The 23,632-nt window shown below is 42.4% G+C and overlaps 1 protein-coding gene across 1 annotated transcript in view; it reads left to right on the top strand.

Annotated features, from left to right (window-relative positions):
• The window catches only part of TUBGCP4 (tubulin gamma complex component 4), a 66,782-nt gene that overhangs the window by 5,617 nt on the left and 37,533 nt on the right, over positions 1-23,632 (top strand). Inside the window, exons 2-7 of the mRNA XM_077472757.1 lie at positions 283-411; positions 6,445-6,567; positions 12,136-12,189; positions 13,021-13,077; positions 17,970-18,049; positions 21,475-21,676. Of these exons, the coding sequence (XP_077328883.1) occupies positions 283-411; positions 6,445-6,567; positions 12,136-12,189; positions 13,021-13,077; positions 17,970-18,049; positions 21,475-21,676 (645 nt within the window). The remainder of the gene's footprint in view (positions 1-282; positions 412-6,444; positions 6,568-12,135; positions 12,190-13,020; positions 13,078-17,969; positions 18,050-21,474; positions 21,677-23,632) is intronic.

Raw genomic sequence — 23,632 nt, 5'->3', positions numbered from 1 at the left:
ATCGAGCGGAGGACGGCTCGCAGGTCACAGTGCGGGGAGACATCGCTGGATCCAGGGGACAAGGTAAGTAACCCCATCCATGGATCCAGTGTTGCGGTCCCGAGTCTGGCTCGGGAATACCGCTTATGGTATTTAAATCTTACCCCGAGCCAGACTCGGGAATACCACCAGGGAGGCTACAGAAAGTAGCTGCATTATTCACATTGAGTTCTTTAGTGCATTTAGCTTGGGTGTCACACGTTATTTACAGTATTGTGGGGTTTTTTTTGTTTTTTTTTTTAGGTATCACAAGATCTTCCCTTTCTCCATCCCAGTGAAACCAGTGTATTGAACCGTCTGTGCAAGCTGGGAACCGATTACATCCGTTTCACGGAGTTCATTGAACAGTACACAGGGCATGTTCAGCACCCGGTAATAAGATCATGAACTGCATACTTTTAGAAAACTAAAGTAGAGGTAGTTAGATTGCGAATACTTTATTAATCCCAAAGGAAAATTATTATGATAAAGTATTGTGTAAGGTATACTGGCAAGCTTGTTTAGTGAAGTTGTACAAAGTGGAATTGCCTATAGTGATCATTGATAAATCCTTTTTTAACTGATCTGTTTTCTGTAACCATTGCTCTTTGTACTGCCTTATTGAATGAGACATTGTTTATCTTTAAAGTGGTTCTTAAGTTATTTTTGCGAAAATTGTCATCAACTACAAATCCTGTAACTGCTGACTTAAAGTGTTACTAAACGCACAACAGTAAAATCGGTCTGTATATGCAATAAAACATGCTTGTTATACTCACTGTGGAACCTAAGGGGTTAATCCTCCGCATTGTGTAAAAAGGCTGTTTGATCCCCCTGTTCTTCCAATGTCACAAATCCGTCTCTTGATAAGACTGAGCCTTTGGAGTCACTCTGCACATGCTCAGTTTGGTGTGTATTGCAAGAGAGTTTTTTTTTTTGGGGTGGTGCGCATGTGATCGCCACTGTCCAGACACTGTGCAGCATTATAGGACAGTCAGAGTAGAATGAAATCTCCTCCTACAAGCTTTAACCAGACACTGATAGTAGAGCTGCACGATTCTGGCTAAAATGAGAATCGCAATTTTTTTTTTTGCTTAGAAGATCGATCACGATTCACTCATGATGATTCTCACGGCGTAACATGTTTCACATTAAAACAAATTTCACATTGTGCTAACTTTACTTTTTAGTTTTTTTTATTTTATTTTATGTTATTGAAGTGTATGTTTTCCCCAAAAATTGCATTTGAAAGACTGCTGGGCAAATACAGTGTGACATAAAATATTGCAGCAATTGCCATTTTATTCCCTAGGGTCTCTGATTATTTATTTATATATATATATATATATATATATATATATATATATATATATATATATATATATATATATATATATATATATATATATATATATATATATATATATTAATGTTTGGGGGTTCCAAGTAATTTTCTAGCAAAAAATATTGATTTTAACTTAAAGAGGAAGTAAACCCTGATGGGTTTACTTCCTCTTTCATTCCCTGCAAAGGTAAAGCATAATGGACTACTATGCATCGCATAGTAGCCCATTATGTGTCACTTACCTGACACAGGAGCCAGCGAAGTCACCGCTGTCCCCTGTAGTCCGGCGCATCCATCTTCTCGGTGGGTCTCGCTGCTCCGCCGCTGTCATTCGGCGATGACGTCACTCCAGCGCATGCGCATGGGAGCCGCCACTCGCGGCATATCGCCGTTGACAGCGGCGCACTCAGTGTGCCTGCGCGCCGCTGTCTACGGCGCATGCGCCGTAGACAGCGATGCCTGTCTTTCGGCAAATATCTCCTAAACCATGTAGGTTTAGGAAATATTTCTTGGACCTACAGGTAAGCTTTAATCTAGGCTTACCTGTAGGTCAAAGTTGGTTGTAAGGGTTTACAACCACTTTAAGAAAGAAGTGCCAGAAAAAGATTTAGACTTTAAGTGGATAAACTTCCTGCATTTACACTGGTTGAAAGCTTGGCAGACTGCCCAGATTATTTGTTTACACAAGAAATTCTTTCCCTTTGATCAAAGAAGTAAGCTTAGTTACAATGTTTCATGTTCTACACTTGGCAGATTGCCCAGGATGCTTTCTTTTGACAGCTGAGTGAGCAGATAATCTCTCCACTTGTTTATATGAAAGAATCTACTCTCAGAGGGAGAGATCATCAGAGGGGGTGAATCGAGATCGTGTTTTTTTAACGAATAATCGTGCAGCTCTAACTGATAGTGTTTGGTTAAGTCATAAGACTGCTATATACTGCCGATGAGAAAAGTTATTTGGCAGTTTATATTTATTAAACTAATTGCATTTCCATGTTCTGTGTACTGTGGGAGAACAGATTTAGTGGATGCAGGCTCCTGGGTTTAGTAACACTCGCCTATCCAGGGATCCAGCACCGCCCTCATCTGGCTATTTCTTTACCGGTCTTCGGGTCCCCGGCACCAGCATGTTTACAGTGGGAGGCCAGCTGTGACTCTATGCAGAGTCACCCCACTGTGCATATGGGAGCTGCGATGTGTGAATGGTCCTACAGTCCCCTGTGATGTGTCCCGGGAGGTTGCAGGCGGGGGGGGTTGAAACTTTGGTGGAATCACCTATGTAATTCCAGTTGAAGTGGGAGCAGGTACCTGACAAAACTAGGTACCCTCAGGAAGGACATCTGAAGTAAGCTGACTCCAGCCTTACCTTCCCTCTTGCACAGTTGTACAGGATCCTCTCTGTACTGAAATTTCTTCTCACAGTGTGCATTGGAAGCTGCAGAAAGTAGGATAGAGCTAGCCACATTTCCTGGCTAAAAAGGATAGCCATCTAGCTCTTTCCTCCCCAGCCTCACTGTCCCTGTCCCGCCCCTTTCATTCATTGGAGTTCAGTTATTTCGGTTACTGAGGCTCAGCATCGCATGTGGGCATTACCATACCTTCCTGTTTTCAGGAAGCTATATACAGGACCCTGTCACCACCTCCCACTTGCCATAATCTGCCTGAATTGAATAGGGAAGTAAAGAGACCCAGTGGTTGTGTTACGGGGTCTAAAATAAGGTAAAAAGGAAGGTTTTATTTAGTATTTTTTTTTTTTTAGCATGTTGGTAAAAGAGGAACTAGGGAAGGCAAATAGGCAGATTTAAAACAGCTTTGAAGTAGACTTGTACAGTGAAAAAGATGTGGGCTGCCATTGCTGGGCTTTTGAAAATGAGTTATCTGGTTGTTTTTAGAATCAGCAGGTGATCCGGGCAACTGACATTCTTAAAAGAAGTCAGCACACTCTGCATGTTCTTGTAGTACAGGTTTCCTGCATGGTATTCTAGACCTAAACTATATAGACCTAAACCGTAAGCAATGGGAAGTCTTCCCAATGAAGAGGAGTAAGGAGGGCAGCATTCTAAATGCAGTTTTTTTTTTTTTTTTTACTTCCAGCACATAGCAAACTGATGTTTTGAGGATATACAGGTTGTCTTTATCAAGACAATAATGTCCTGTGTGTCCAAATGTTGGTTTGTTATGAGCCATAACTATATTGTATTTTCAGTGCCGGCTTATGTGCCTTTGCGCCCTTGAATGGCACTACAGTTTGCCATGCACTCCCATATGTTTTCAGCCATTTATGGACATATGTAGGATGGCGCTCTAAACATGTCTGTCCAATGAAAATACTGACAGAGGTTCTGTCCCTTTCCCATTCTATCCAGAACTAGAAAAGGAGTTTTACTGGAGTTGTTTTAAAGAGGAAGTAAACCCTGATGAGTTTACTTCCTCTTTTTTTCCCTGCAAAGGTAAAGCATAATGGACTACTATGCATCGCATAGTAGCCCATTATGTGTCACTTACCTGACACGGGAGCCAGCGAAGTCGCCGCTGTCCCCTGTAGTCCGCCGCATCCATCTTGCTTGTGGCGTCTCGCAGCTCCGCCGAATGACAGCGGCGAAGCCGCGATGACGTCACTCCCGCGCATGCGCACGGGAGTGGCGTCTCGCAGCTCCGCCGCTGTCATTCGGCAAAGCCGCGATGACGTCACTCCTGCGCATGCGCACGGGAGTCGACAAATGCGGCAGCTCCATTCTCCGTTCGACAAATGCGGCAGCTCCATTCTCCAGCCGCGTTTAGTGCGCATGCGCCGTAGACAGCGGTGCCCGTTTTCGGGCAAATATCTCCTAAACCATATAGGTTTAGGAGATATTTCTTGGACCTACAGGTAAGCCTTAATCTAGGCTTACCTGTAGGTCAAAGTGGTTTGTAAGGGTTTACTTCCTCTTTAAGAGAAGTATGGGGTTTTAAAATAAACAGACATACTCACTTAGGTGGATGCAGCACTAGTCCCACACTGCCTCAAAGACCTCTGATTGCTCGTTTGTCCGTCTTCGCTGGGCTGTGGAGGGGATGGCAATGACTGGCTCAGACTTTGCACGGCTTGCTGAGCGGCTGAGTCAGCTGCTGGTTAGGCAACTGGGTTGGTCCCGACATTAAAGTCAGGATCTCTCCACAGTCTGAACTCATGACATCAGAAGACTTTAGCCCAGTGTCGGCTGAATACGGGTCACAGGAGTGCAGAACCAAGTGCATTTCTGTGAAATACAGGTGTGGTAGGGTCAAAAGAGCTTTGACCCTGCTTCTCCTTTTAAATCTGATTTTAAAGGGTTAATGAAAATGATTGTGTTCGAGCTCCTAATAATATTCACAGATATATTCAAGAATGTCCACAACTTTATTTGTTAGCTTTTCTCTAAAGTGCTAATAAGTTAGAAATCAAAGTGACACTCAGTAGAGGTGCGCAATTAATCGCAAAAATGATCGCGATTCACCCCCCACGCGATCTAAGTTCTGGGTGACCCGCGATTTTCTTTTAGTGCCGCCGGTTCCGCATAACCAGCGTGGAACGCAAATGGCGGATATTGGAACTGACGTCAGCCACCAGAACTGACTTCAGTCATTGGAGAGTGCGATGTGGCATGCCGCTGCCTGGTTGTGGGCGGCTACAGTGGGCGGGAAACAGCAGTGTGAGTGCGCGCTGCTATACACAGTAGTAGGGGTGCAACGGATTGTCACCGATCCGTGATCCAAACGGGTCACCCCGCTCGGATCGGCACATGCCGCGATCCGCGGAGCGCTCCGCGGTCTCGGCCTTAGGAAAGGCAGCGGCTTCGGCCTAGCTCCGAAGCGGCGGCCATCTTTCTACACCCAGGCTGTTTACACTGTGATTGCTCCGACAGAGCGATCACTTGTAAACAAACCGGCATCATGTCATGATGCAGGTTCCTCTCTCCCCCTCTGTACTAATGTGTACAGTGGAGGGGAGAGATCCAGAGATGGAAGCAGCCATCCCTCCATACCCTGCAGTAACCAGCAATACCCTGCCAATACCCTAGCCACACGCTGGTTCCTCTCTCCCCCTCTGTACTAATGTATACAGTGGAGGGGAGAGATCCAGAGATGGAAGCAGCCATCCCTCCATACCCTGCAGTAACCAGCAATACTCTAGCCACACTCTAGCCACACTCTAGCCACACTCTAGCCACACCCCGCCTGCCAATACTCTAGCCACACCCCGCCTGCCAATACTCTAGCCACACCCCGCCTGCCAATACTCTAGCCACACCCCGCCTGCCAATACTCTAGCCACACCCCGCCTGCCAATACTCTAGCCACACCCCGCCTGCCAATACTCTAGCCACACCCCGCCTGCCAATACTCTAGCCACACCCCGCCTGCCAATACTCTAGCCACACCCCGCCTGCCAATACTCTAGCCACACCCCGCCTGCCAATACTCTAGCCACACCCCGCCTGCCAATACTCTAGCCACACCCCGCCTGCCAATACTCTAGCCACACCCCGCCTGCCAATACTCAGCGATACCCTGCCTGTAAAGTTTTCAAATAAAACTGTTTTTTGAGAATCGTGAGAGAATTGTGATCTTCATTCTAAGCAAAAGAATCGTGATTCTCATTTTTACCAGAATCGTACAGCTCTACCACTCAGTAGTTTAATTCTATAGTATTAGTGGGTAGGAGTTCATATGTAGGAAAATATCACTCTGTGCTTCAGATTTGACCTCCTGTTCTAAAAAATTTCTGAAGCTTAGTCCCTTTTAAAATAAGTTTGTGTCCTAATTTATAATCAGATTTTTTAACATGTTATTGCAATTTAACATGTTAATAACATGTAAGTCATATTTAACATTTTTAAATCTGCAGTTTACATATAAAAAAAAAAATACCTGGTAATCCTGCCATGAAAATGCTTGTTCAGGTATTTCCTTTTATAGGTTGACAATGCTCTGTCCCTCTGGCCTGATTGTTTCCCTGCTTTGTCACACCCTCTCCCTTGTTTTTAATGCACAGTATTTTAACAAACTAAACGTCTTTCAGTTATCTACTTTTAATGTTTTATTTTATTTTTATATTTCAGGATCACCACCCTTCTCAGCAGGGGCAGATTGGTCTGCATGGAATTTACTTACGGGCCTTCTGTAGGGGTCTGGACTCAATCCTGCAGCCATACAGACAAGCTTTGTTAGACTTGGAGCAAGAGGTATATAAAAATAGAGAATTGTGAAACTTCTTTCTTATCCATTGAGGGACACAGCAATTCAGATACTGTCAGGTTATACTGTTGCCTACAGGACGATTGGACACTGGTAAACATAACTGTGTAACCAATTTTTGATCATCTTTTTTTTTTCTACGATTTTGTTTGTGGTTTTCTTCCATTGACCTAAGTATTCCTCACTACATTGCTGCTTGAGCTGGTCTCTACGTAGCCACTATCCAGATCAGCCTTTCCTCCGCTTGGCTTTATACAGTGGGGAAAATTAATTATTTCATCCCCTGCAGATTTTGTAAGTTTGCCCACTAACAAATTAAGGGTCTATAATTTGTATCATAGGTGTATTTTAAATCAGTGTTCATCAACCCTGTCCTCAGGGCCCACTAACAGGCCAGGTTTGCAAGATAATTGAAATACATCACAGCTGATATCAATTGCTGATCAGTGATTGCAGTAATCTAGTCTGCATCTTCCCAAGGTAATACATAAAACATGGCCTGTTAGTGAGCCTTGAGGACAGGGTTGATGACCACTGTTTTAAATGATAGACACAGAATATCAACCAAAAATACAGGAAAAACACGATACAAATGTTATAAATTGAGTTTCAGTTCAGTGATAAAATAAGTATTTGATCCCCTACCAATCAACAATAATTCTGACTCCCACAGACTGGCTACAGTATGTGCTCATGTGTGGTACACAGATTAGTCCTGTCAATGTAAGAAGTTGCTCCTAACGACAACTCGTTATGTGTCTTTCTTCCATTCAAAGCTCACCATCATGGACAAGACCAAAGAGCTGTCAAAGGATGTCAGGGACAAGATTATAGACCTGCACAAGGCTGGAATGGTCTATAAGATCATCAGCAAGAAGCTTGATGAGAAGGAGACAACTGAAGAAATAAAAAATAACCATCAGTCGCCCTCGGTCTGGAGCTCCATGCAAGATTTCGCCTCAAGCGGTAAAGCTGATCATGAGAAAAGTGAGGGCTCAGCCCAGAACTACACAGGAGGAGTTTGTTAATGATGTGAAGGCAGTTGGGACCACAGTCACCAAACAAACCATTGGTAACGCAATACGCCACCACGGATTGAAATCCTGCAGCACCCGCAAGGTCCCCCTCCTCAAGAAGGCACATGTACAGGCCCATCTGAAGTTTGCCAATGAACATCTAAATGATTCAGAGAAGGACTGAGAGAAAGTGTTGTGGTCAGATGAGACCAAAGTTGAGCTCTTTGGCATTAACTCGATTCTCCGTGTTTGGAGAAAATAAAATGCTGACTATGACCCTAAAAACACCATCCCTACAGTCAAGCACAGAGGTAGAAACATTTATTATTTGGTGCGGTTCCTCTGGTAAAGGTACAGGTCAACTTTACTGCATTGAGGGTCCAAATGACAGGGCCATGTATTATAAAATCTTGGATGAGAACCTTCTTCCCTCAGCCAGAACAATGAAGATGGGTCGTAGATGCGTCTTCCAGCATGAAAATGACCCAATACATACTTCCAATGTAGCAAAGGAGTGGCTGAAGAAGAAGCACATTAAGGTCAGGGAATGGCCTAGCCAGTCTCCAGACCTTAATCCTATAGAAAATGTAACTTCAACTTGTAAAGTGACAGCCAAGAAACCTTAAGGATTTAGAGAAGCTCTGTAAATAAGAGTGGGCCAAAACCCCTCCTGAGATGTGTGCAAATCTGGTAGCAAGCTACAATAAAAACACCTTACCTCTGTGCTTGCCGACAAAGGTTTCTCCACCAAGCACTAAATTATGTTTTGCTTGGGGATCAAATACTTATTTTACTCGCTGAACTACAACACAATTTATAACATTTTGTATCGTGTTTTTTCTGGATTTTTGGTTGATATTCTGTCTCTATCATTTAAATGACACCTTTGATAAAATAAAAAATAGACTCTTCATTTCTTTGTAAGGGGGCAAACTTACAAAATCTGCAGGGGATCAAATAATAATTTTCCCCACTGTACATGGACCCTTCTGAGCTGAATGTTGTGGTTCTAGCCTGGATTGTGACCTTCGGGCATTGGGTTCTGCTTGTGATGTTTTTCAGACAATCGTGTTCTGATAAAAACTAGCCATAATTTCCAGATCCAGAGTGGTGCCATTGCCAATTGGGTTGAGCATTGGGAGCTTAACTCACTATTTACACCACTGGTGGCCTTTCCGATTTCCCACTATTGTCGATTTTTACTGGGGGAATGAAAAACTCTGAGTGACTGACAGATGTCTGGAGCATTACACTTTAGTTGTGATGGCTTGTTACGAGCATCTAAACTCTTGCTCTCTTAAGGTGCTGGAATGCTGTTTTCATATCCAAAGAGAATCTTATTCTGACGTGGAGGTCTATTTGGGCCTACACTTGCTGCAATCATAAAGGATTCCATAGGACAGAGCATACTGCTTCACAATTTGAGGTCACGGGAGTGGTTGACTTGGTCCTTGTCCTTGACCTACTTCTGCAGTAGGTGGCCCCAGGCCAGGATTCTTGGATAATCCAAAATGTTTGAAGTCAGAGGCCGGGTAAGCGCTCTGAAAAGCTTTTTGCATGAAGGTGCACTCCAAGTGGGGGCTGGCGGGTCACAGGGTAGCTCGTCTTTCACACATTCATTTTGCCTCTGGTGCTCCCTTCAGCTTCTTTCTCTTATCTTCCCTGAGCAGCTGCAATGAATAATGCATCCTACTCGGTCATCTTGGATTTCCTTGTTTCAGCCTATGTATTCAGTCTGGAGCTGTACCTCATCCAGCCTACCATTCTTTCCCTCAGGGAAATCCCTTTTCTTTGGGACATGTTGAGCACTTAATGATGTATGGGAAGCCTGTGTTTGGCCTAGTGTTTTTTTTCTGGCAGCCTAATTTTGTGATTCTCAAACAACTTCTCTTGAAGATAGTCAGCAGCTTTGTGGATCCTTGTAGTCAGCATCTGGCTTCACCAGGTTTCAGTGTTGGAAACAGTCTATCTCTGGGCGAAGTTACCTAGCTTAGCTCCTCACTGCGTAGGTGTTCAGAGTCTGCGTACCTTCAAGTCCCCCATCAGACATGGAGTTAACTTTTTTGCTCCCCTTTGGGAGTGTTGGGGGCCCTCTTCTCAAGGTTGTCTATCTCTATCCAATTTATTTTTTCTCTGTTTCAGTCCTCTTTATTGTTATGGTTGTAGTTCTTGAGCAGTCTACTGTGTCTGTCTCTATGGACTAGGTAGCACCTGGTGTAATCCTTTTAGCCGCTCTAAATGGTAGAGATTGATTCCTAATCCTGTATTTGAGGGGATTCGCTTATTGGAGAACTATTATTGTTGGGGCCACCTTCTGGCCTTCCAGAACAGGTGGTTCCTTTCATATCATGAGATCCTGCCTTAGGAAGGTCTCCTGGTTCAGACTCCATTAGATACAATCCTCCGCTGGTCCTCCTGTGCCTTCACCAATGAAAAAGAGAGCAGTCCTTCCTGCGACAGGGCAGGTAGAATTGGTTCCTGAGCCATATGATTTTGTGAGCCTCAGCCTCACTTGCACAAATACCCTTAGGCCCCATTCACACCTCTGCGTTTTGTACGTTGAAGCTCCAAAACGCTGGAGGGGAAAAAAATCTATTCTCTATGGAGATGGTTCACATCGGCACTCCAAGTCGCCTGAAGCTCAAAAAAGTTTTGTAGCTTGAATCAGGCAGATTTGCACGCTTTTTGGCGCATTTTTATTTTCATAGAAACGAATGAACGCGCCATTCGAGTGGTTTTGTGCGCATTCAAGTGTTTTGTCCAGCTTTTTTATGCATGTTTCTACTCGAAAGAAAAAAAGTTAAAAATAAAATAGTAATAATATATGAATAAATACTGTAAATGTAAAAAGAAATACAGAAATAGCTAAAAATCATAAAATAAATGAATATGTTGTAATGAATAATTAACCCCTCACCTTAAAAAAATATTTTATTGTTATTAAAAATACTACTACTAATAAAATAAGCACCCAAACTCGAACAAAAAAGTACAATTATTACTATTACATTATTAATAATATTTATTTAGTGTTGGAGTGTTTAGTTGTTGTTTTTTTTTTTTAAAGGGTAGGGGTTAATTATTTTTTTGATACTTAGTATTAATTTATTGAATTTATTTTTATTCATGTAGTAGTAGTAGAATAATAAATAAACTGAACTAAAACCCCTTACTCTAACAAAGAAACATAATAATAGGAGAAATAAAAGCTAATGAAAAAGCTAAAATATCTAGCAACAAATGATGGAACAGATAATAGTTTTCTCTATTGGCTAATACAAAAAACAGCAAAACCCAAAAACGCGCAAGTGACGAATAAAAGCAACCAAAGACGCTCTTCTTAGGTGTGAATGCTGTGTCGAGGACAATACCTTGACAATCAATTCCTTTTAATTAGGGGTGCAACGGATCGTCACCGATCCGTGATCCGAACGGGTCACCCCGCTCGGATAGGCACACGCCACGATCGGCGGAGCGCTCCACAGTCTCGGCCTTAGGAAAGGCTTCAGCCTAGCTCCAAAGTGGCGGCTATCTTGGTGCACCCGTCAGCCGTTTACAATGTGATCGCTCCGTCAAATGACAGAGCGATCACTTGTAAACAAACCGGCGTCATGATGGCACCAGTTCCTCTCTCCCCTCTGTGTACAGATCTGTACAGTGGTGGGGAGAGAACGGATGGCAGCAGCGCCGTGGGCTGGATCTATAGTGCCCACAGCGCTGCTCTGTGACAATTGCAGTCACAGCCATCCCTCCAATACTCTGCCAATACCGTGCCAATACTCTGCCAATACCGTGCCAATACTCTGCCAATACCGTGCCAATACTCTGCCATACCGCACCAATACTCTTCCATACCCAGCAAATATTCTGCCATACCCAGCCAATACCCAGCAATACTCGGTAATACCCAGCCATACTCGGCGATACCCAGCCATGCTCAGTATATTACCCAATATTACAGTGGGGGAGATGACGTGAGATGACGTGAATATTGCAGTGGGGGAGATGTATATTACAGTGGGGGAGATTGTGGATATTACTGTGGGGACTATATGGTGGTGGAATTTCCACCCGTTTTTGCAAATTCAATTATTATTTGCTGATCTGAAAAATTATCCGATCCGTGACTATGATCTGAGGAACGATCCGATCCTTGAGTTTTTTGATCTGTTGCACCCGTACTTTTAACTGGTAGACTCTAGACATGGAGGAGAGGTTTATGCATGTAGGAGTGCCTTAGATCCTGTGTGGCAGGTGGAGGTCTTTGCCTGATGCCCCTGTGCTTCCCTGGATTGTCAGGAGGTGGAATAACTACTTTCCCAGGATATTCTTTGCCAAAACTGCCACTGTAGGCAACAGTATACCCTACAGTAAGCAAATTCATGTATGCCTCAGTGAACTCCAAGAAAAATTTTGCTTTATGCCAAGTGATGTCACTGCTCTGGAACTAGTATACAGTCCGAGAGTCAGAAAAGTGAACCTTTTTTTTATTTATTTTTTTATATCTAATTGTTTTTATTTTGTTTCATTTAAATGCAGTTCTTGGCTGACCCACACCTTTCCATTTCTCATATTAACTACTCCCTGGATCAGGTGGGTGATTAGTAGTAACTGGTATCATTATTTCTTTTGTTTTATTTGTGTACAATAATGTAGCTGGCGGAGCTAAGTTTTGGAGGGGGTGGGGCTTCATGCAGACCTGAACAAAGGTTGAAGCCCCATATACAATCTGAACCTGAAATTGTGAGGTTTCCACAAAGATAAATTTTAAGACTAAAACAGTTACTTGGTGCCTGCAGGTCAACCATACCGAAACGTTTTAGGCTATGACAGGTCACTTTAAACCCTGTTGTATTGTTAAAGGAAACTTCTAGAGAGAAATCTGAAGACTGCCATTGTTGACCTCAAGAAAATTCTGGTTGTTATGCTTGGTATGATTTCACTACTTTCTTAATCACTGGTTTGGATCAATTAGCTTGCTCTCTTTTCCATGGCAGAAAACATTGGATAATGATGCCATCTAGCATTTTCAATAATGGCATCCTACATATTTATCTCTATACAGGTTTTGTTTGAAGGCTTTTATTTTTTATTTTTTTTGGATACAGTGTAGAAGGAGGTTTACTTTCTCTGTTTGTCCTGTTCATCATTCTCACTGAAAGTGAGAATACACCAATTTTTAGTTTTCACCAAAACAGGAATAGAGGGGAAATCTTCCAGTGAGGACACAAGTTCTGGTGACAACCGCAGATTCCCTCACTTTAAAGGCATTTCTTCTCACTTCACTGTTTTGGCTGTGGGGCAGGGAGTGAAGGGAAAAGTCCCCAATGGGACACATGGCAGGGATTATAATCCTCCAAAAAATGTTTGCTTTTAATTCTACATTGCAAAACTATAAATTGATATGCTCATTTTATTTTTCAGTTTCACCTCCTCTTCCCATCAGTAATGATTGTTGTGGAGCAAATTAAGAGTCAGAAGGTTTGTACAATTGTACTTCCTATTAGTGCATCTTGTAACCATACAGGATAAGGATATTCAATTTCACTGAAGAATTTAGGGACTAAGTAGGTGAGCCCACAGGCAGAGCACATTTATAAAGGTCAATTAAATCTGACGTGAATTCTGTTTTGTTACAGTATTCCTTCTAATACATCAAAACTAGCCTGACTATAACAGATAGACATGCAGTACCTGGTTGAATTTGCATATACTGAGTTACAAACACATCCATTTCAGACAAACCTCTATCTAGAACATTGGTTCTCAACCTGGATCAGAACTCCCCCCAGCACTGCTACTGACTCCCCCCCCCCCCCCCCCCCAGCACTGCCACTCATCCCAACTACCCGCCAGCACTGCCACTCATCCCATTTCCCCCCACCTCCCCCCCCACCAAGGAGTAAGAAAAGTAAAAAAAATTGAGAATACATGGAAGGGAGAGGAAAAGAGAGGGAGGAACAAATAAAAAGGGGAGAGAAAGAATAAGATAGAGAACAAGAAGGATGGCTAGAGAGAGAGAGGGGAGGGGGGGGGGAAACAAAACAAAAAATAGGATAGAGAGAGATAAAAGGGGAAGAAAGGATAACAAAGAAAGTGGTACATCCTAAAATGTACCATAAGGTGTTTTAATACTGTACGAGTATAAGGGACTCAGGGAGCGCTAAATGTCCATTAGGGGCACAAATTACTTGTCTTGGCTTGGGTGCTGACAACCCACGCTATGAAAATGTTACTGTTAGGGGTCCCCACAACTTGGGAAATTTTATCAAGGGGTCACGGCACTAGACAGGTTGAGAACCACTGGTCTAGAAGCATGCAGTGTTTTAATTCAAGCTTATTTTATTCAATAGAGAAATAAAGAAAAACAGATATTATCTTAAACATTACAAACAGTGATAAGATACACCAACAATAGGCCACGTGTGCGTCAGAACAAAACATACCTAGGTTACAAATAAAAGGATTGAAAGCATCTATATAAAGCCCACCAGGAGACCTTTTGTGATAGCAATCCTTGTAGCAAAAAATATAAGTTAAAGTAACCTTCATCCTCATTTCAGTTAAAGGGATCATAGATGCCCCTTACGTAGTGCATCAGAAGAGATTATATAAAAATCTGAATGAAAAATATGACGTAGGGGGTCATACATCGAATCAGTAACAATAGATAAGTCAAAGCCATGGTACCTTGGCTTGAAGGATTCCCAAGGGTGTATTTAAATATAGAGAGAAGAAAAGGGAGCAGGGGCAGAAAGATAGGGGGCAAGGATCACTCCATCATGTTCCCAGAGCGACGTCATCCAGGCCATGTTCAGCCCAGGAGATAAACTCAGAGGAGTATCGGAACATGGACCATGAATTCTAGGTGAGGGAAAACTGTTAGTCTTTACCATATTCCTCTGCCAACAGATGTTCCATGTCCCTTATGCGGTCCACTTCAGTAGCCCAATCCCCCAGGGAAGGCATGGTTGCCGATCTCCAATGACGGGGAATCACTACGCTGGCCACCGCCAGAAAGTGACGTAATACATCTTTTTTGATGGATTTGAACGTACCAGGGAGTATAGATAAGAAATCCACCTCAGGTGAAGGGTGAATAGAGGTCGCCATCAGTTTGCAGTATAGTTAGAAGATCTGTTGCCAATACCCCTGCACTGGAGGGCATTCCCACCAGATGTGGAGCATGGTTCCTCGGGAGCTAAGACACCGCCAGCAGGTATCTGATACTGCCGAGTTGAAATGGTTTATAGTCGATGGGCATCTGTACCATCTTGTTACCAGTTTAAATCCCTTTTCCTAGGTCTTAGTGGCTAGGGATAATTTGTGTGTCAGGATAAAACATTTTTGCCAGTCAATAAGGGAGATAGTGTTGTAATTCTGTCTCCCAGGCCACCGTAAACGGTGGGAGGTCAGGAGAGGAGATATTGAGCAAGAGGGAGTAAAGTTGAGATAAGCATGCAGTGTTTTTAGCGTGATGGCTCGTATGAATTTGACAGTTAAAAGTCTGGCCCACTGTCAATATTGATTGTGGATAAATGTTAATGGGTTGAACCACCCACTAGGTTTTCTTGCTTTGTGGGCTTATGTGATTAAATTACCCTGCATGCGTTCCTTACCTCATCTCTGTCATTGCAGCAAAATAATTCTTAATCTTAATTCTTTGCAATGTCTACAATATATCCTTAAAGGGTTATTTCACTTAAAAAAAAACAATAAAAAAAAACTTCCTCTGCAGGTAAGGGGTGTTTTTGTATATAAAAACATTACAAACCGTGCAGCTCTAACTAAAATGCCCTTGCTATATTGGTGTGGGCCATTTACATGCCTCCCAAAGCCTGACTGGAGTACTTCCAGGATTTTGCTAAGTGAGGCCTAGTCATTACTGCTCACCTTCACTGTCCCAGGAGTGAGCTTTTTCTTTGATTCAAACTTTCTTGAATTTTCTTTCTCTTCCCTGATGCAGTAGCTCTGAGCTCAGCATTTGAGAGCTCACTCCTGTGATGGAGGAAGTGAGCAGTTATGACTAGGCTTTACTTTGCAATGTCCTGGGAGTATTCTAGTCAGGCTTCAGGAGGTACAAAAATGGCCTACACCTATAGCAAGGGCATTTATTCAACTTTAGTCAGAGCTGCATAGTTTGTTTTTATCTACATGTGCCCCTTATCTGCATAGGCAGTGTTTTGGTAAGGGTGAGCTAACCTTCTTATGGCTAAGTTCAGCTTTTATCAGAAAATAGTCTATGCAGTCAAGTGGGTATTAAAAAACTGTCTAGCTCTGTAAAATGTAAATTATTTGTATTGTCATACCTGTATGCCATTTGCCCCCCTTTTCTGCCTGGCTGAAAACTCCTAATTTCTAAAATCTACAGGGACCCCTTAATTTAGGCTATTTTCTGGAAAAGGTAAACTTATCATTTAAAGAAAACCTGTTCTCAAGGACTAAGTGAACACATATTAACAGCGCTAGTGGAGTGATTAAATATATACAATCACAATGTAAAGTGCACAAGTGCAATAGTGATAAAATAATTAACAAAAGTTTGTCGATAACTGTAAAAGTTTAAGGAAAACTCAGATATCAATCATCAGAGATACGCTCCCCTCCTGAGACCCCATTTGCCAGAAATCATGGACCCTCCTCTTTGCAGTCCGGGGGTCAAAAAAGCTTGATCGGGTTATGATGGATTATACCAGAACTTGGAGAGGCTTTTCAGATGATTGGAATAGAAGAATGGTAAGACTACCACAGACAATTCCCATACGGACCACAGAGGATCACATGTGTAGAAAAAGAAAAAATAGCATGGCGAAGTGCTGCCGGCATAAAACACTGCGCATTGACAAACGCCACTCACGGGACAGATGAAACAGGCATCAGTGTATTTAGTGTATTTCCGGGTTCGCATTGGCGGCGTGTGTTCCACGAACGGCGGAAGTTGCGTCACTGGTACGTGAACCGAAAATGCATTGATGCGTTTTGCCCCTCCTCCAGGGCATCATCAAGGACATCCTGACTTTTTTGACCCCCGGACTGCAAAGCTGAGGGTTGATGATATCTGATGAGTGGGGTCACAGGAGGGAAGCGTATCTCTGATGATTGATATCTGAGGTTTCCTTGCCATTTGGTTGTCAAACTTTTACCGTTATCGAAAAACTTTTGTTAATTATTTTATCACTATTGCACTTGTGCTCTTTACATTGTGATTGTATATGTTTGATCACTCCACTAGCGCTGTTAATATTTGTTCACTTATTCCATAAGGTTTTTGCATTTAGTGCAATAAATTATTATTCTGCCCAATGAAATGAATATATTCCCAAGTACTCAACACACCCATTTGTGTTTACAAAAACGCAGTGCATTTTTGACAATGCTTTTCTCCTGCTAGGAGAAAGGCGTTTAGGAGAGACGGGCAAACACCCAGTGTTCATGGGGCCTTCATCTGACATCATATTTCCCAAGCCAGAGTGATCCAATAATAGACCCTGACACTCCAGAGCTAGGGGTGACGATGCAACATTCTCTATTTGCATTCCAGGGACCACTGGTGGTTTCCTACAAGGACGGTGTATTATATTACTGTTTACAGCATTGAATCCATTTTTATGACTTTATAGACGTCTCTTCCTTGGAATGCCATCTCTACCCTTTGATATGTTTCCATTGTATTAAATCATTTTATGTCAAGTCATTTTGGAAATGGACCACTAAATGAAATGTCATGTCATGTTGACCTTTAATAACAACTATCTGAAGTGTGTATTCCTGTATGGACAGGAGTAAGAACGACATTTCACAGTGTTAGTAAACAAGTCATGTAGTCTAGTGAAGGTTATATGAGATAAACCAAGGGAAATTATTATAGAATGAAGGTTAAAGGATAAGTTCACCTTTTAAAAAAAATAAAATAAAATGATTGGACATCTTTTTGCTGGTGAAAAAATGTGCAGTTTTTTTTTTTTTTTTACTTTGAGCCCGGATTGCAGTGCATCCATGATCAGCAGATTGCGGGTGCCATGCAGGACTCCTGCAGACTTCTCAGTGTATCTGTCTGCTCATACCGCATACGGGCAGACAGACACTGACAGAAGGAATGAACTACCAGAGTGTTCAACAGCACCATGGTAGTTCATTGAAATTACAAGGCTATCAAGACTTGTAGCTCCCCATTTCTAGAGGACTGTGAATGAATGACATGGCCGGACGGGCGGAGATGGGGGAAATGCTGCAGCTGTGGAAACATGTTACATGTTCCACCCTAAATACAAGTGGAATGTGTAACATGTTCCATAAGGTGAATTAACATTAGCTATACAACTGCATATCTGGTACGCTTCATAGCAGAATTTGTATTCCATTCTTTGTTGCAGATTCATGGATGTCAGTTGTTGGAAACCGTCTACAAGCACAGTTGTGGGGGTCTGCCGCCTGTTCGGAGTGCACTGGAAAAGTAAGAAATCCTTCCTTTGTTTGTATTAGATACCTTCATGAAGCCTTAGGATTCTCAGGCAGATGTTTGACTGAGAATCTGTGGAGAGACCTCTCTCCTGTATTGCAGTGCCTCTGTAAACTGCTATGGTTTTCTCCCTGGTCGACAAGTGCATGTGCTGAGCAAGAATGGAGCACTTAGTTTCATTAAATAAATGAAATAGTCAGTTTTTCTCACTTAGAGGATTTCAGAAATGTTGGATGGCCTCCGTGTATAGCAATTAGGGTTGCACCAATACCAAGCATTTTCACGGTTATCGGTACTCGTGCAAATGCTCCAATGCCCGAAACCGATACCTTTTGACTCGGTACTTTCAGCTGCCAGCTGGATTTCCCTGCAAACAACTGAAATGTAAAGAAAATAATGCCGGCAGTTGTTGGTTGTTAAGGAGCGTGACCGTTGCGTCCTTAACTAATGACCTTTCAGCTGTCCGAGTGTTCGTGAGAGCCAGGGTTTGCTGCAGCAATGTCCTCCAACATGCCCCCAGAATTCTACTGTTAGGAACTGAATAAGACCCTGTGGGAGGTGCCCAAGAGATTTCAGAACCTGAGTCCCATAGGCTCCGGGGGTTACAGTCTGGTGTGGTGAATGGAAAGTATATGCGGGTGTTGCACAGCCCTGCTGCAGAGGGAGCTGGCTACATATGTGGGTTGGTGCCCGGCGGTGGGGGTCATTGTTCTTCGTGCATGTCCTTCTTGCCCAACTGCCTGCAGTGCCCTGAGCCGACACTGTATTACCAGGGATTAGGACAGGAGACCATGCACTCCTCTCTGCCCCACACTCTTCAGGAGAAACTTCCATTGCTGTCTTTCCTTGCAGCTGTGCGAGTCCTGCAGGCTCTGCGCACATAAACTTTCCCATAGATAAGTGCTGAGCTGGGTGCACAGGGGCAAGAGGCATGGAACAATCACAGGTTGTGTAATCACAACACACTTCTTCTAGGGGCTTTCTGAAGCAGCAGATCAGACCTGATGCCAGCCTTTGATTATCCCTGACAGATAGGGGCTGTCATCTGCAGAGCTTCATTGAAGCAGTGCCTGCTGAAGTTTGCTCACATCCATGGCCATTTTTTTTTTTTTTTTTTTTTGCACAAATAGAGCTTTCTTTTGGTGGTATTTGATCACCACTGGGTTTTTAGGCAAAAATGTTTTCTGCTACATGTCTTTGGTACAAAAAATCCCAATAAGTGTATATTGACGATAGGTATCGGAAATTGGTATCAGCGAGTACTTAAAAAAAATAAAAAATCTGTACTCATACTCGGTGTTAAAAAAAAAATGGTATCTGTACATGCCTAATAGCAATAAATGCTTTTGACAGCCAAATGTGCCCGTTACTGAGTACTTGACCCTGCATGAGCCGCTTGAAGTGTGCTTTGATATTCCAAACTGCAGAAGGAAGCTTAGTCCAGCTTCTGTGGACAGCCTTGTGTTTTTCTTGTGTTGTACAGTGTGGCAACGATGCAACTTTATTCTTGTACAAGCATAAAGGGGTTGGAGATTAAGTTCATGTACTTGTGACCATCCCATCCACTTTGATCTTTAACAGATTTACCCATATAATATAAGACTGGGAAAACTATTTTTACAATCCACAAACCTAACTTCAAAACTGTACCTAAAGCTAACAGTGCACTGATACATGATGCAGTCAGAATATGAATGAGACGCAAGTGGTCTGATCTGTTTTTTTTTTTTTTTTTTTTGTCAAAGACTTTTTCTGATTGCTGATTGTCGTCGTCCCCCTCATGACCAGAGATGTAACAACTTGCTTCCTCCTTGCTCATATTAAAATAAAAGCTTATGGAATAGTCTGCAGTCTTTAGGTTGAGGGTGGCCATTTTGTACATTTACATCCAACCATTCCCCAATACCTCTACATTTGAAAGGAAATTGGGACTTTTGATGAAACAGTTGAAATGTGGAGATAAGAGTAAAAAATACTTTTATTCGTAGCGAGTATAGTAGAAAAATTATTTCATATATATATATATATATATATATATATATATATATATATATTATATACATACATATATTTAGCACAAAGTATAGGCATAATGGATAGAGACATATATACAAATGAAGACACTATCGTAATAAATAATAGTCAGAGTGTTAATATACATAGAACAGTAATGGTGCCAAGGGAGACATGCCTGAATCTGTAATCACATGGTATATATACGTATAATGGTACTAAAGTAATGTTGGTGACATCATTGAGGTGTAAGTGATATGGCTGTAGCATCAAAAATAGCTTGCCGCGTTTCGTGGATGTTTATAGTGGACCGACCTGTATATAAATAGTGGATGACAGTAGCCTAGATATGTGCAAGCATTGAACTAATGATGAAAAAATAAATAAAAATTCAACAGAGATTGTGCAGTGAAACAAAATGAAAAAATAACTACCAAGGTACACCTAATACCATGAACACTTACCCGATTGCTGTAAGCCATGAATTACCGGCTGGCAAACCGCTAGTATGCAGGGTCAGCAGAGGAGACTGGCCGTATAAACTGCCCGCTCAAACTGGGAGGTAGATATATGCCGCCAACGTCACGTGCTTGAGTCCGCGGCAGGGGGAGAAGGCGCCCACACCTGAGCTGGATGATTGCTCAACGATTGGTGCCAAAACCTTCTCAAACCGCGTAAACCACGCAAATGTGATACTTCTGAGCAGCCTAACATTCCTGTGTATGGGTTCATGTAAATAAAAGTCTGTCTTTGTATAGGGATGGTCTCGGGTGTGTTCGGATCGTAGTCCCAACCCACTTGAGCAATCCCGCCAGGAAGCCCTCACTGCACACTGCCAATCATAGGCAGCGTGTTTATGTTCAGCTGCGGGCCAGGAAATGCCTCACTGTCTATGATTGATGGTGTGCTGTGAGGGCTTCCAGGTGGGATTGCTCAGGTGAGATGGGACTACGATCCCAACATGCCTGAGCCCATCCCTATTTGTGTACTTTGGTAAAATTAGCCATAAATGGGATACAGCCAAAGTGATTTTTTTTCAATAAATGGTTACTGCAAAACCACGTGCAGCTATATCACTTCAAAGCGCATGTTTCTGGAGTAGAGAAGGCTTTACTGATAGTCTTGGGGAAAACGAATTCTAGCATGCACTGAGTTTTTGTGATTAAGATCTACAAGATTGCATACACAACTTTTTGCATTTGAGAACATTAGGTTTTCAGAGCGTACAGCACATTGCAGGACCTGGGGTCCCCACAGCGTTCTATAAAGCTGAAAACAATAAGCACAGGAAAGCACACAGAACTGCAATTACCAGAGTATAATGAGCCTTAAATAGTGATAAGATATTTTGGTTCCATTAGTTTTTTTGTATGTAGATGTTGTTTATGTATCTTATATCTACCTAGGATCCTGGCAGTGTGTCATGGGGTTATGTACAAACAGTTGTCTGCCTGGATGCTTCATGGGCTTTTATTAGACCAGTATGAAGAGTTTTTTGTGAGACAAGGGTCCGCTTCTGGCAATGCTTCTACCCAGCCTGATGAAGAAGATGACGACTTGGGTATCGGGGGCCTTACTGGGAAACAGCTGCGAGAGCTGCAAGACTTGGTGAGATATTTCATTCTAAACGTATATTTTGTACACGTTCTTTTGAATGTAAATGGCATCTTATAAATGGTAAATTTTATTTTGTATTGACACCTCCTAATAGACTTTAAAGTAAACCTGTGGCCAGGGTACATATTTACAGTTGGGCTCAAAAGTTTGCATACTCTGGCAGAAATCGAGAAATGTTGGCATTGTTATTGAAAATATGACTGATCATTCCAAAAAACTGTCTTTTTTTATTTAAAGAGGAACTGCAGTCTGCTCACGTAATTTGTAATAATTTTTTTTGTCATTTTGAGGTTTCCCTCTAACTGCTTTGCATATTTTATATATCCTGTGATATATAAAATATTGCCAAATTTTCTGCAGAAATCTCCCTCCACTGAGTCTGGCTGCAGCCATTTTAACTATGGGCAGCTGCCTGTTCCTGGATTTACAGACCCGCACCGCCCAACTCTGCAGCTCTCATTGGCCCTCTTATGACTCATCCCCCCTCCCTTCCTGGCAAACTCTCTCCAGAGTTACAGAGATCTGTGCATGATGTCATAAGCCTAGGCTTTTTACCAGACAAGAAACAGGAAGTGGGCTGTATAAGGTATTTACTGTCAGAAAAAATTTTTTTTACTATCCAAAGTTAAAACAACAAGGGCAGAAGGTTTAATGGATGGAAAGATTTAAAAAAATGACTGAAGGTCCGCTTTAAGGATGGTTATCATTTGAAGCCATTTATTATCACAGTTGTTTGGCTTTTTCAAATCATAATGATAACAGAAATCAACCAAATGGATCAAAAGCTTCCATACCTTGGAATGGTTGCCCTTGGTACAGACACACAAGGGGACACACACAGATTAAAATGGCAATCAAAGGTTAATTTCCTACATCTGTGGCTTTTTAAATTAAAAATTGTGTCTATGTATGAGTCAATGAGTTTGTTAATTCTCATGTGGATTCACTGAGCAGGGAGCAGAAAACTGTCAAGACATGCGAAACAAGGTGATAGAAAAGGATATAAAAGATATCCAAAGCCTTGAATATGTCAGTCGGTACTGTTCAATAACTTATTAAGATGTGGAAAATTCAGAGACCTCTTGATACCAAACCAAGATCAGGTAGACCAAGAAAGATAGCAGCCAAAACTGCAAGAGGAATTGTTTGGGATACAAAGAAAAACCCACATGTAACCTCAGGAGATATACAGGCTGCTCTGGAAAAAGTGTGGTTGTTTCAAGCAGCACAATACGATGATACTTGAACAAAAATGAGCTGCATTGTCAAGTTGCCAGAAAAGAAGCCTTTACTGTGCCAATGCCACAAAAAAGCCAGACAACACCTTGACACTCCTCACAGCTGCTGGCACACTGTCATCTGGAGTGAGGAGCCCAAAATATAGCTTCATGGTGACAACCATAAGCGCTATGTTTAGAGAGGTGTGAACAAGGCCCATAGCCACAAGAACACCAATCCCCACTTTGAAGCATGGTGGTGGCTCACTGATGCTTTGGAGGTGTGTGAGCTCTAACGGTATGGGGAATCTTGTGAAAATTCATGGCAGGATGAATGCAACATGTTATCAGAAGATACTGGCAGACAATTTGATGCGCTTGGACATTCCAGCCTGAACATGACCCTAAGCACAAGGCCATATTGACCCTCCTGTGGTTAAAGCAGAAAAAGTTGAAGGTTCTGGAGTGGCAATCGGTCTCCTGACCCTAATATCATCAAGCCACTCTGGGAAGATCTCAAATGTGCGGTTCATGCAAGACGAACAGACTGCATGACCTGGATTTTGCCAAGACGAATGGGCAGCTATACCACCTGCAAGAACTCGGGGCCTCATAGACAAATATTACGAAAGACTGCACTCTGTCATGGATTCTAAAGGGGGCAATAAACAGGATTAAGAACTTGGGGTTTGCAAACATTTTAACGGGTCATTTCATTGGTCTACTTCTT

Source organism: Lithobates pipiens, unplaced genomic scaffold (genome assembly GCF_037356315.1).
Source record: "Lithobates pipiens isolate NorthernLeopardFrog02 unplaced genomic scaffold, aLitPip1_a1.2 Scaffold_8, whole genome shotgun sequence".
Taxonomy (NCBI): Eukaryota; Metazoa; Chordata; class Amphibia; order Anura; family Ranidae; genus Lithobates; species Lithobates pipiens.
Note: the sequence above shows the minus strand (reverse complement) of the source record. Positions and strands in the feature narration are given on the sequence as shown.